Raw genomic sequence first — 13,538 nt, forward strand, 5'->3', positions numbered from 1 at the left:
GCCTTGTTATTAGGGGATCTGTATAGTTCAGGGTTGTAGCTTTGCTGGTTTGTAGTTGGAAGTTGGTTCAGTTTTGGTGGGTATGTGCTCAAGTACAGATTGTTCTCAGTTATGCAGTAACTGCATTGTGCTATGTTTTACAGAAAGAAGACAAGGTGGGTGTCTCTGGGATATTCTGCCAGACTCAAGCTACTACTGATCTACACATGCTCTCATACCAAACAAACATTGCACTATGTAGTCAAGTATTTTTTGTTAATTCATAGCATATTTGAGATAAAAAATGTATACCTATACTGTTGTGGAAACCCAAAATGCAGTAACTGCACAATTTGTCAGAAGTAGAAATTGGTATGATCTGTCCTGTGATAGACTGGTTTGCCTCAACTAAGCTCAGATTCAAAGAAAACAGAGTGTGAGTTGTTTTTTTTTCTCACCTTTTCATGATTCAGTGCTAGCGTAGTTACTGCTTTTTCCCTTGTAGCACAGTGTAAGGCATGAGTGTAGATTCACATACAGATTCACACAGACACACTCAATGCATGGCTAAGTATGGTTCCTCTCTGGTCTGCGCGATTTAGAACAGAAGTGCCTTCTTTTGTATGTATTTTGCATGAATGGGACCCAGGTACCTGTTTTAAAATTGTGTTATTGTGCTGTTCAAATGCACTGGGATGCTATAAATGATCTTATTTAGCGGTGTAAACTTTAGAAAGTGCTGAAGTTGTTTGTTTAGTTGTTGCAGGAATTTGTCTTGTTACTCCAACTAATGGGACTAAAGTCATCTCCTTGGTAAACTAGTTATTATAACATGTTATATAGTGACTTTAACAACATTGTCTTCACATCTCATTCTTTTTCTTTTCATCATTACTCAATCTTATCATCTCTTTGTGTCTGTGGTCTCTAACCTCTCTTTCATCTGTCTGTCCCTTTCTACTGTATTTCATTTTGTTTGTTTGTTTTTCCCACCATTTCCATGGACTAAAAACCATATCTGCTACTTTATTACCTCACTCCTTTACTCTGCTTGTTATTTCTCTCCTCTCCTCCACCCCACCCCTCCCTGTCTCTTGGGTGTTCAGGAATGTGCGCCGCAGCGAGAGCCTTTGTGTGGAGCGTAGTCACTTTCGCCGTAGCGGCTCCACCCGGGCCAAGCAGTCTAGATCACGTAGCGACGTGGACCTGCAGTCAACCTCCACCTCCCACCCCCCCTCACCCTCCCCACAGAACTCTGTCTCGTAAGGCAACGAATAGTAATTACCCACATATCACATACTAAGAGCCTATTTACACCTGGCTTTAACATCAGTGATCCAATCTCAGGTGAAACAGATTGTCTTTTACTCCTGGTAGTAATATGCATTCAAATGCGGATATTAAGAGGAGTTTCTCTGATTTTATGATGACATACATCACTTACTATGGCAGTGTTTTACTGCATAGTGATAAAATGCAAAAAGACTTTAAATGGGATGTTTCAAGCATTGTTGAAAGTTTAGAAATTATTTATTTATTATTTTAGTCAAGCTCCTGTGTTATAGGGATGGTATTAAATTAAATGTATGCCATTGTTTACTCACACTTGTGTTGTTCTAAACCAGTAAGGCTTTTAATCACAAAAAGAGATGTTAGGCAGAAGATAGATTCACCATTCACTTTGATTGAATGGATAAAAAGATGCAATAAAAATGAATAGTAACTAAGACTATCAGTCCCTAACATTCTATATAACGTCTCCTTTTGTGTTCCTGGGAAGAAATAAAGTCATACGGGTTTGGAACAATATGAGGGTGAGTAAATGTCCGCAGGATTAACATTTTGGGGTGAATTATTTGTTAAACTAAACTTAATGTGTGTGCTTCCATTGATTGGCCAGGCAAATAGAAAAAATATCTGAAGTCATGTGCATTTATGTATGTGCTGCTATTTTCTTTTAAAGCCACATATAACCAGCAAAGTAAAAAAAAAAAAATTCCACAGTGATTGACAGGTAAGTAGGTGGACCTCCGCCATTTTCTGGGACGTGTCAGGACAGATTAGCATTTACGCTACAAATGCGATGTTTGCACATACACATTCACATGCATTTGTTTTACATTTTGGACCCCAAAAAACTTGTATTTATGTCTGTCCAATGGGACCGGATCACCCGAATTGGACGTTAATACCAGGTGTAAATGGGGTTTTTATATATATATATATATATATATATATATATATATATATATACATATATACACACACACACACATACAATCCACAGGAGACCGCAGCACAAGGGGCTTGCCAGTAACTGATTGAGACTGTACAGCTGTGTCAATTCAAATAGCTGTGAATTGTCCAGCAACAGCCACAATCCTTTTACCTTCCTGAAGTTGTGTCACTTTTTACTTTTCCCCCCATGCATTATTATTTGTCTCTGTCAGTGTGGATGGTGTGTTGTTGCCTGATGGGCCCATGACTGGGTCTCCCTTTGACAACTTCCTGCCACCTGAGGAGATAGAGCCTCGCCTCTTGGAGCTTGAGCAGGACCCACCCAACTGGAGAGAACTTGCTTCCAGTGAGAATCTGGGCAAACTTGACAAGAAGGAGATCAAGAGACAAGAAGTCATTAATGGTAATAAGAGTGTGAAACCAAGAGAAAAGGAGAGGATAGGGGCTGTTCGTACAGAACGCATTCTTGTATTTAAAAAAGAAAAGAAAAGCTCAGTGGAACAGAACAGAATGCAGGTGCAGTTTTTAGTTTGATATGGCTTTTTTATAAACGCATAAGATACTTAAACAACAGTAAGATGCATCAAAAGGCACAAAGATGTCCGTCAAGTTCATGTTTACAAAATAATAAATAAAGAAAATGCAGAGAGCGCAAAAAACACATCCTATGTGAATAGCCCCCCAAACTGCTTGCTTTCTGTTGGCTCTTTCATGTTGCCGAGGGCAATGGTTAAAGCTGTGAATATATTTCTCTCTCTGTGTCTCTCAGAGTTATTTGCGACAGAGCATGCTCATGTCCGTATGCTGAGTGTATTGCAGACAGTGTTTTTTCGTCCACTGGAGAGAGAAGATATTATAAGGAAGGATGAGCTGTATGCCATCTTCCCAAACCTTGATGAGATCATAGAAATGCACTGTACGTTTTCACCACACCTCCAGTACATTGATGTATTGAAATCTGCATGGTGGCAGTATACATTTTGTTTTGTTATATAGTCATTCACAGACTTGACATAGCCAAAATATATATATTTTTTTAGATGCTTTCTTTGAGAACCTGAAAAAACTGCGTCAGGAAGACAAGTTCATTGTCAAAACCATAAGCACACCACTTCTCAACAGGGTAAGTGGCTTACAGTGCATTCAAAGTTTTACATGCTGTCATTCAGTATTCCTCTGAAAACTATGAACTGTACTGCACTGCTGTTATATGACTACAAATGTCTTTGTGTACCTCCTGTAGTTCAGTGGGTCTGAGGGGGAATGGTTTCAGAAGCTTACTGCACGTTTCTGTAGTCACCAGTCCTGGGCTCTTGAGCTGATAAAGAGCAAACAGAAGAAGGATCCACGCTTTAATGCTTTCATTCTGGTACTTATACACTTAATACACAGTGGGAAAGGTTATTTTTACCATTGAGTAGTCACATTAATGTGTTGTAGCAGTTAAAAGTTAGAGCATGAAATTTGAGATTGAGATTGAGATTGGTGCCGGTGTGTAAATGCATTCCTCTTGTGTGCATGTTTTTAGGAAGCAGAAAGTAAGCCACAGTGTAGGAGGCTACAGCTGAAGGATATCATCCCCATAGAGATGCAAAGACTCACCAAGTATCCTCTTCTGCTGGAGAACATTGCCAAGAACACAGGTGTGTTTTGCTAATCTAAACAGACTTAATTTCTTTTAAAAACTTTTCTGTAAAAGTGCTAAAGTTCAAATTGCCAAATATTTTACAGGATGAAAAGGAGTCAATATATGACAAGTTAAAAAAACAGTACTGTAAATCTTTTGTCTTGAGATGTTTATTTCTATCTTCAGCTTTAGTGTTTAGGAAATGTAGTAGTAGGAAATGTACAGTACATTTTAGACTTTCAAACATTCCTTTTGCAAATAGAATAGATTATAAAAGAAGAACAGGGAGCACTGCAACAGATTGCAATGTGTGCAGGTGTACCAAGAAGAATTGATTCTTTTACTAGATTTTACAAATCTAGTTTACTAGACTTTGTATGATTTTAATTGATAATGGATATCCTCACTATGGAACATTTTTCACAAGTGCCTAAAATGTTTGCACAGTACTCTATATTTGAGAATACAAATGCTGGTAAATAGAAAAGGTAGTAATAGAACAGGTGACGTGCCACAGTATATTTTAGAAAAAAAATTGTTTTGCTCTGTGTCCATTTCTCACAGAGGATAACACAGAAAAAGCCAACATTACCCAAGCAGCAGATTGCTGCCGCAAGATCCTCAACCATGTGAATGAAGAAGTCAAAGGCATGGAGAACCTGCTGGTGAGAACACAGATCTTCCTTAAAAAAAAATATTGGCGTCAACATGTGGATCTTTTGCAATTGGATATAAACTATAACCTGCATTTCATTATCTGTCACATCTTGAAAATATCTGTGCATCCCTTTGCTCAGATTTTAAAGGAATACCAGCGCAGACTGGACACCTCAGGACTGAAGCCAAGCAATGACCTCTACACAGAGTACAAGGTGACAAATGTCTTTGCATTACATGTTTCATTGCAACCTATTAATTTTGGGACTGTATTGATTTCCACTCTTTTCTTTCTTTTTCAGAACATTGATCTTACCTCCAGGAATATGCTGTTTGAAGGGCCTCTGATATGGAAAGTGACCAAGGAGAAAGCGATCGGTACCTATTGTCATCACATTCTCTAAACTAAGAGTTTTCATGCAAATACAGCTATTTAGTTTGTAGTTCCAATACCCAGAAGAGAGTTAGAAAATTTGAGCAGTGGGTTCCCTTAATTTTTTAGAATAGCGGTTTTGGTATATGAATAAAATAAGGTCTGTGGTTAACATTACTTGAAGAGACTTTCACATTTTGTTCTACAACATAAATGAGTAATTCCTCAAATGTGAATCTTGAAAACTGTTGTGTGCTTTAAAAGTTACCAACAAATTGCTGCATAAGGAAACAATTACCACATAGATGAGAATTTACGTGCTTGATGAACTAGACAACCGTTGTAGTCCTTCTGAACTAGACAACCGTTGTAGTCCTTCTGTACACTTTTTTTTTTTTTTTTTTTTTCCACATTTGAGATATGAATATTTGTCATCAGTCTCTTCAAGTAATGTTTAACAAAGACTATAATTTACTCAGAAATCTAAAAACACTAATCTAAATAACCATTATAAGTTCCTGAGGGAACCCATGGCGAATTAGCCTTCCTGGTTGGCCTACAAATTCACGTTGTGACTGAACATAATGCTACTAATGTTTTTGTTGGTTCTCAGTGTGTAAGAATGTTCAGGAATGAAGAGGGTGTTTTGTGTGTGTTTGCAGATGTGCACTGTGTGTTGCTGTCAGACTTGCTGGTCTTACTGCAGAAGCAGGATGACAAGATGGTTTTGAAGTGTCAGAGCAAAAGTAACATTGCTGTTCAGGAAGGCAAACAGATGCTGAGTCCAATCATCAAACTGGAGTCTGTTTTTCTCAGAGAAGTAGCCACAGGTGAGTGAGAGTTTTTGTTTGTTTGTATTGTATTCTGAGGAACATGTGATTGACATTGTCGCTTTTGTTTGTTACCTTCAGACCCGAAGGCCCTCTACGTCATCTTTACCTGGGACAGCGGAGCACAGATCTATGAACTAGTGGCTCAGTCCACCGTGGAGAGAAAAAAGTGAGTGTATGAACCATTTAACAAACAATGTCAGTAGAGCTTATTCACGGTAGTGTCATCTTTGATTTTAATTGGGAATGACAACAAGGTTGTGAGAGATAGACTTACCATCTTTTCAATGGCATGCACGGTATAAAGCTGATAAAAGCTCCTAGATCACATCTGATTTTCCACAGTTTTTTGTCTATTGAATGTTCTTGTAAAGATGTTTTGTCCATCTAATGATCCAGAAACACTTTAAACTTCAGTGCAGCCCATTGAAGAGACTGTACATCCCTCACAACCTTGTTGTCAAAGATGGTGCTGCTGTCACTAAAGTCTATAGAGCGCAACAGTGTGGTTCCGAAGTTAAAAACCCAATAAAATTTCTCCATAGAGAAATTTAAGCCACAAGTCGGTGAAAAAAACTGTATTTAATAGCTGAATACCAAATAAACAACCACACTAGCCACAATCCTCAAAATAAATCATCATTGGATCCACCAATCAGACAAGTCACTGGTACAAAATAAAATGAGAATGGTGCCAAAAGCGCTCAGCAGTGAACTCCCACTCCCATAAAGAACTGCAAATGATTAAGTCAGTTACCCTACACAATATGTTTCAAATATATATTATTTTATACTTATTATGAATGATTGAATGAAGTCTGTAGTTTTATATTGTACCATCAATACAACATTCAAAATGCTTCATTGGATACACATTTCATTGTCTCTCAAAATACGTTAAGTACAGAATCTTGTAGCCTTGTCTTTTTCTCTGATATTTGTTAAAAAAGTTAAGTCCCTATGGAGAAAATGGATGGAAATTATACTTTTGGAACCAAGGCCTCTGAAAAAGTTGGCGGACTCAGTTGGACTCTAAAAAAACATGAAGGACGGAAGGCTTACAGGAATCACTGACAGGCTTTTTACAGGAAATGGTGCTTTTGATAAATTTAATTTGATCTGTCACTCACAGACTATTTTCTGTTCCAGTTGGACAGAATTGATTAAGACTGCAGTTGATGAGCTGAAGAAGAGAGTAGGGAACAAGATGGACAGACACAGAGCTGGTAGTGTGCCCAGCAGTGCCATTGGACCTGCATACAGCGCAAGGTATGTTTTGTGTTTTTGACCAAGAGCAAAGCCCTAAAGGCCCCATAAGACACGGTTCGCACAGTCATGGAAAATATGGAAATATAAAGCAATTTAAAAATTGTGAAGTCATAGGATCTCTAGAAAAATCTTAATAGTTACTGAAATTTTTATATTTGCTCTTCTGTAAAATATTTAATTGGCTAGATATAGCTGTCCCAGAGTGCTTGTGTAGCAGTGGCAGCTGCTGGTCTTTCAAAGAGGGGAAGCTCATTTTCGGCCTACATTATAAACTTATTTACTCTATTTTTTGCACTAAATCAATCTTAGGTGTTGATCTGCCCTGCTGTTTAATTCTAATTTTTTCCTCATAAGGAAGACTTTCAAATGGCTTCGCCAAAATCAGGTCGACAATATTAGCACCGTCTGCCATCGTGCGCAGTTTCACCCGTACTGACGCTAGCCTAGCCTACTGTATGAATGAATGAATGAACGAACGAACGCTCTAAAACAAAATATATTAAACTTGGTAAAACTGAAACAAGGAATGTGGTGTATAATTGTGTGAAATGTATTATGCAAATTGACTAGCAATTTCAGCTAAACAAATATAAAGAAATAGGTTGCAGCAGTTTGTCTTTCGACTACACTTGAGAAATCCGCGATGGGACTGAGCGCGAAATAGCTTCAGTGACTTCTTATAGTACAGATTCGCTGTCAATCAAAAGGAGATGCAGTCTTTTGACAGATCCTCCAATCATCACGCGGAAGCCCGGAGTCCGGGCCAGCCCACTCCTCATTCACCCCCAGAGACGCTGAGCATCCGTGGGCGGGACATAATCGCAGCATTTATCCAATGACCGTCTATTTTCGGAGCACTGAAAAAAACTGTTCAGAGCAGCCCCATTGAAGTCAATGGACGCTCGGCTTCAACAGGGAAATGCACTGACGCTACGGGAATGTATGAGAAGTAAATCGAGTCAGCCGACCTGCTATATGTAATGTAGCTGATTCTGAACGAACTCGTCTTTGAGATGAACGTGTTCTAACGCATTTTTAGTCAATAAATTGTTTACACAATAGTACATATTTGACCATTATTTTTTTGACATTATAGGGGAAGCTGAGCTTCCCTTGCAGTCTTAAAGAAATCCCCACTGTTGTGTAGAGTTAAACTTAGAAATGTATTGTTTAAAAAGTGTAGGAACCCTGATTAGAAAGGGAGCGTTCTGTCCTCATTCATAATTTTTTTTTTTATATTTCTCTTCTACAGTTTTAATCCTCTTAGCCCCACAGAGAATGGCGGAGACTTGTTGAAAGTTCGCAGTGGTGAGAATTGTTCTCTTGGAAACAGATCTTGGTCTTTCCTAATTATTTTGCTATGATTTTTATGATGTGATTGTCTGTGTTTTCACTCTAGGGCGATTTAAGGATAATCTTGTTGATGAGAAGGTTAGAGATTCTGGTTCTACACTCATAGACTACCTAGCTTTCAATGGATTTGACCTGCTCACCCACAGCCACACACCTCCAGAGAAGTCGGCTATTGGTGCTTTGGACGAACGTCAGCATTTTTCTTATTATTTTATTTTATGCATTTCTAAAATTTCACTAGGCACCTATTATTACATGGCATACTTATTCTTTGTTTTCTTACTACCACAGTCATGAATTTGAAGAGGCGGTTGGTTGGGAGTATTAGTCTGTCTGATGACTCTCATACTGTTGGGGAGAATGGAGGGGCAGGCCCTGAAAGCCAGGAGACAGATGAATGTCACTCATCAGGTACTGCACACATATTGCTATAGGGTTAAATTGCAAATTTCAACCTTACACTAGAGATTCAGTTCAGGTAGATTGGTGATCTAATTTGTTTCACTCTCAGTGGAGGAATCCAGTGTAGGTGTAAAAGTTGAAGGAGAGGAGGATGGGGGAGATGGAGAGAATAAGAGCGAAGAAGAAAGAGGGATCAGTGCTCCTCTAGTCCTGTCTCAGGAATGCATGGATGAGCTACAGGGGAGACTACATTCTCTCGAGGATCAACTGAAGAGACTGCAGGTGAGTGAGACGAGAGTAAAGAAGGAATGAGTAAAAATGGAAAGGGTGATTGTGCAGATTGTGATTGTGCACTTGTCTGTACAATTGATTGTACAGACAAGTGAAAAAAGGCTTAAAAATGAAATAATAAAATGATCCTAGGGAGACTGAATCAGGAGCAATGAGAAGATGACACTAGAAGGAAAAAATTGCTTTTGTGGTAGAGAGGATTGTCACACTACTAGTCAAAACTTTGGACACATTTAACTGAAAAGTTTTTCGATGATAAGATACTTTCTCTTATCCCAGCTTATTTCCATTTAGTCATTTAGCAGATGCTTTTATCCAAAGCAACTTAAAAATTAGGAACATAGAAAGCAATTTGTCATATAAAAGTCAACAATATCAGCAGTATTGCACTTCCAAGATCTCAAAGTGGCTGGAGTAGTATAGAAGCTAACATAAAATAAAGAGACAGACAAGATAAAAAAAAAATTTGATTGGTTAAGTGCTCTTGGAACAGATGTGTTTCAGCTGGATCTTAAACTTATAACGCAGAGACAAATATAACCCATTCATTCATAGGATCATTTACTCAAAATCTGGGGGGTCAGTAAAAATATTTTTTGCACACGCTGTCTGTGCTCCATTAGCGCCTGATTCACTAAAGGAATTATGCAGATCAGGCAACGCCACAAACGCGTCCACAAATTTGCTGCTGAATGCAATTTGTATGTGCAGTTCTGATGTTGTGGGCCCATTCTTAGCACTGTGCAACTGAGGACGCAACAGACCTCTGTTTGGCAGGAATAGATTGCGGGTGCTTAGTGAGTAAAACGCAGATATTTGTGCTGAAATACCATGCGCAAAATTGCCGCAACTTTTTCGTGAATCTGCTACAGTGTCTTTGGAGCTATAAGAATAGCTGTTCATTTTGAGCGGTTTGTCCAGCCTGACACCGCAACGTTGGCTCGACCAATGGTTTGAGTTTGGGGCAGAACTTTCAGTTTGTTTGATCAACAGAACTCTGTAAATTGTTTGAGAAATCTGTTTCAAAACAATGTTTATTTTTGCAATTCTGTTTTCTGATGCTAGTGATGCAGACATTTCACACTTCAGCTTTAAATGTTTGAAACTGGATTTGTAGACAAAAATACATTTGTGCCTTATGTACAAATTTATTTTTAAATTGGTGAGTTGGAAGTTGTGAAGGAAAAGCATCCAACAAATGGCTACCACACAAGGGAACCCCCTCAATAATGTTTAATAAGCATCCCAGATGGTTACCTCATAAAGTTGGTTGAGAGAATGCCCAGAGTGTGCACATCTGTAAATATTTTTGGTCACTATATAATTCCCATACTTCCATTTATGTTATTTTTAAACTGTTCAAATGTGGAAAATTGTAATAATACAAAATATGTAGCTGTGTCCAAACTTTTGTCCAAGTTGGGTTTCATCCAAGTAAGTGAAATACTTATGTTTCTGTGTTGTGTTTTTGTAGACTGTTGAGGAGGACCATCATAAGTTGCAAGAACTCCTTGCAAAATATTCACTTCAGGGTGGCCATTACTGAGGAACACCACAACCTGCTGTTACAAGGTAATACCACATACATATCATATTTTTCTTTTTTCAATTTCTATTTAATTCAATTCTATGTATAACTTTTCAGTTTTTGTCATCTTTGCTTTTTGTCTCCAGATCACTGTTTTTGCTGGAGTTGAGTGTGAGAGTTGCTTTCGGGGATACGCTGATCGAATAAACATGCCTAAATGTTCCTGCTCTGTCAATTCCCTCTTCTCAACTGTCCTTTCAGAAGATTGACAGCAGGCCTCAGGCAGTTTCCGAAGTTTCAGAAAAAGCGGTTGTTGTAATAATGATAATGATCCTTGAGCATGAATGAGTGGGTATAAGAGAGTGACAGTCTTGCCAAAAGATACCAAAGAAATGTCCAACATCTAGAGATATTTCAGAGTGAAATTCTGAGTGTGCATGTGCAGGCTTTATAACACACAAACATGCACGCGCACACACACACACACACACACACACACACACACCAAGCTAAACCTAAGCATGTCAAAAATTGTTTAGTGCCAAGAGACTATAGAAAAGTATAGTTGCATCTCTTTGAATACAGTGTGCTTCAATCGCATATAGCCTGTTGCTGAGATTGTAGTTATTCCATCAGGTTTTCAATCAGGTTACTAGAACAGATAATGTGCCATTTCTTGTATTGTTCAAATCAACAGAGAGCAGCCATGCCTTATATATTTTGCCAAAACGTTGTTTTTTTTAACAAATTCAAAAATAAAGTTTGCTCATTCTAATATACATTAACATGCTATTATTGCATCTATTTTCAATATTAATGCATATTGAAATGGATATAAGTAGATTTCTTATTGGATTATTACTCTCCACTTGCATGTATTGGCCAAACTGTAGTAATGTAGCAATCATTTTAACTGCCTTTTGTTAGTTAAATGGTATTTTGTATCTTCCTACCAGAAAATCTGTTATTGCTCAGTGCACAAGAGGAAAGAACAAAAAATTGCTAAGTAGAAAAGGTAAATAAATGGATGCGGAAAGAGAGTAAAGGAGATGGAACTGATTTAAGACACCGTACAGAGTGAAACTGAGAAGGTTATTGCAAGGTTTGATTTTGAGAAATGTAGAGAGGGTTTGATAGTGTGGATGTGTGGCTACATGTAGTATGCAGCAGTTAAAAAGTAAGAAGCAGGCCAGCTTGCATGTTCATCCAAATATGTGTGTCGTTATAACATTTGAACCATGCACAATGTGTACTGTACTCTAAAGCAGATGTTGTTCAATGATTTGGTGAAGTAAACAGATAGCACTCTGGTAGGTAGAAACAGATCATATTAAACATGCTTGTGTGTGAATCTATGCAAATTCATGAGATGTGTGTAAGACAAATTGGTGGCTAGTGTAGAAATATTAGGCAAGTATTGTCTAATTTGGTTTTTAATGTTTAATACAGTACGGTTACAAGTTGAAAGGAATAGATGCTTGATAAATGCAGTATATATGCTTGATTTGTCAGAATATTTTACATTTATCTGGAATTGATTTGTAATTATGTCGTTATTTCTCCATTTATTTTAGAGTGTAGTTTTGTTTGAGTAGCCTTCACCATAAAGCAGGACCAAAGAGATAAACATCAGATGACAGAGGACATTTTTTTTAGACATGATGGCACCGGTCAGCTGTAAATGTGAAATCACTGGGCTGAAAAGGGAGGGGGGCAATCTAGTCTTCCATGCCTCTCCAAACTTTGACTGCACCACATAATTGCTGACTCAAATCACAAAATGTGATGTGGATGGATTTGCTTTTAAATGTAGTGGCTTATAATCCTATTTTAGGCAGAAGAAATTAAAAGTTGGTTCAAAACTGGACTGCTGGATATATTATAAAGACGTGTCCAGGTACTAGCCTACTATGTTATTCAGCATAGGGGACTAGCTTGTCCTCTCCCCCCACCTTAATAGGTAACCAGACCACAGAGGATCATGCACTTATGGGGGCTTAAATGATTTTATAGCATCTCAAAGTTTGGAGACATGAACACAAACAGTGTTTTTTCTCACAGTACTGTAATTATTTTTATGATCTCATGCAGCATGCATTCATAATGCAACTGCAATGGCTTTTGTACCCTGAAATCACTGCCTAATCATGCAACATATTTTACTTTTGTTTTTGTAGTGCCATTTATATTGGTTGGTCAAACGGTTTTCAAGTTGAATTGTGTATTTTGTTTTCTCTAATGCCCGTTCTTCTTTTCCTACTCTTTCCTCAACCATTTCAAGCGATTCAGTCAGTAGACTTGACATAATGGTTTACTCTGAAATCAGAAGTCTCTCTTCCAGGCCTTCACATGAAAGGAACCTGCGATGTTGTTCCTAATACCTGCCGTTCAGAGCTGTACGTTCACTTTTGTTCACTTATTTTATTCCATTTTAGAACTTACTCATTTTAGTTTACTGATTGTAATGTGAAACAACATCTGTTCTCTTCTCACTTCATCACCATGCTGTCTTTCTGATTGAACAATTTGCTGATCGCATTGCTTGAATGGGTGGTTAAATGGTTTAATTTTGTTCTGTTATTTTTAATTTCTTAGAAAACTGTACAATATTACATTATGTACTATGCATTGCATATAAAAACAAATTGGGGAATGAGAGAGAAACAAAGGACACCCTTAACCAGACTAACCTTAAAAGGCGTTACTCAATGCCAATATATGGCAAGTGTGAGTTGCTGTTGTAATTTTTATTTTTTATATGGTATTGACCACATTTTAATGAAGATTAAGACCATGACATAATAGATTTTGGGTGCAGTGTCATTCTCTCTCGCTCTCTCTATGTACTTTTGATAATGTATCTAATCATATATATTTATACATAGTGGTCTTAGCTGTATGTTTAAATCTATTTATAGGGTGCCATGTGCAGATTTTAGGTTTGTTTTTCTTTCTGAAGGGCTCTCACAGGCCTGCTGACAAACAGCGGCA

General features: G+C 37.8%; 1 protein-coding gene across 5 annotated transcripts in view; it reads left to right on the forward strand.

The window, feature by feature from the left end:
• Positions 1-13,342, forward strand: part of LOC127655620 (rho guanine nucleotide exchange factor 1-like) — a 61,692-nt gene extending 48,350 nt beyond the window's left edge. For 4 of the 5 annotated variants that reach the window (XM_052143504.1, XM_052143505.1, XM_052143508.1 and 1 more), the window contains 18 exons: positions 1,086-1,241; positions 2,430-2,620; positions 2,987-3,133; positions 3,258-3,340; positions 3,461-3,586; positions 3,746-3,860; positions 4,409-4,509; positions 4,642-4,716; positions 4,804-4,879; positions 5,537-5,704; positions 5,786-5,873; positions 6,854-6,973; positions 8,226-8,281; positions 8,373-8,516; positions 8,618-8,737; positions 8,838-9,010; positions 10,494-10,591; positions 10,694-13,342. In XM_052143504.1, coding sequence (XP_051999464.1) covers positions 1,086-1,241; positions 2,430-2,620; positions 2,987-3,133; positions 3,258-3,340; positions 3,461-3,586; positions 3,746-3,860; positions 4,409-4,509; positions 4,642-4,716; positions 4,804-4,879; positions 5,537-5,704; positions 5,786-5,873; positions 6,854-6,973; positions 8,226-8,281; positions 8,373-8,516; positions 8,618-8,737; positions 8,838-9,010; positions 10,494-10,565 — 2,011 coding nt within the window. In that variant the 3' untranslated portion in view covers positions 10,566-10,591; positions 10,694-13,342. The remainder of the gene's footprint in view (positions 1-1,085; positions 1,242-2,429; positions 2,621-2,986; positions 3,134-3,257; positions 3,341-3,460; positions 3,587-3,745; positions 3,861-4,408; positions 4,510-4,641; positions 4,717-4,803; positions 4,880-5,536; positions 5,705-5,785; positions 5,874-6,853; positions 6,974-8,225; positions 8,282-8,372; positions 8,517-8,617; positions 8,738-8,837; positions 9,011-10,493; positions 10,592-10,693) is intronic. The other variant, XM_052143507.1, reaches the window with a different exon arrangement.
• Positions 13,343-13,538: the final 196 nt, after the last annotated feature.

This window comes from Xyrauchen texanus, chromosome 15 (genome assembly GCF_025860055.1).
Source record: "Xyrauchen texanus isolate HMW12.3.18 chromosome 15, RBS_HiC_50CHRs, whole genome shotgun sequence".
NCBI classification, from domain to species: Eukaryota; Metazoa; Chordata; class Actinopteri; order Cypriniformes; family Catostomidae; genus Xyrauchen; species Xyrauchen texanus.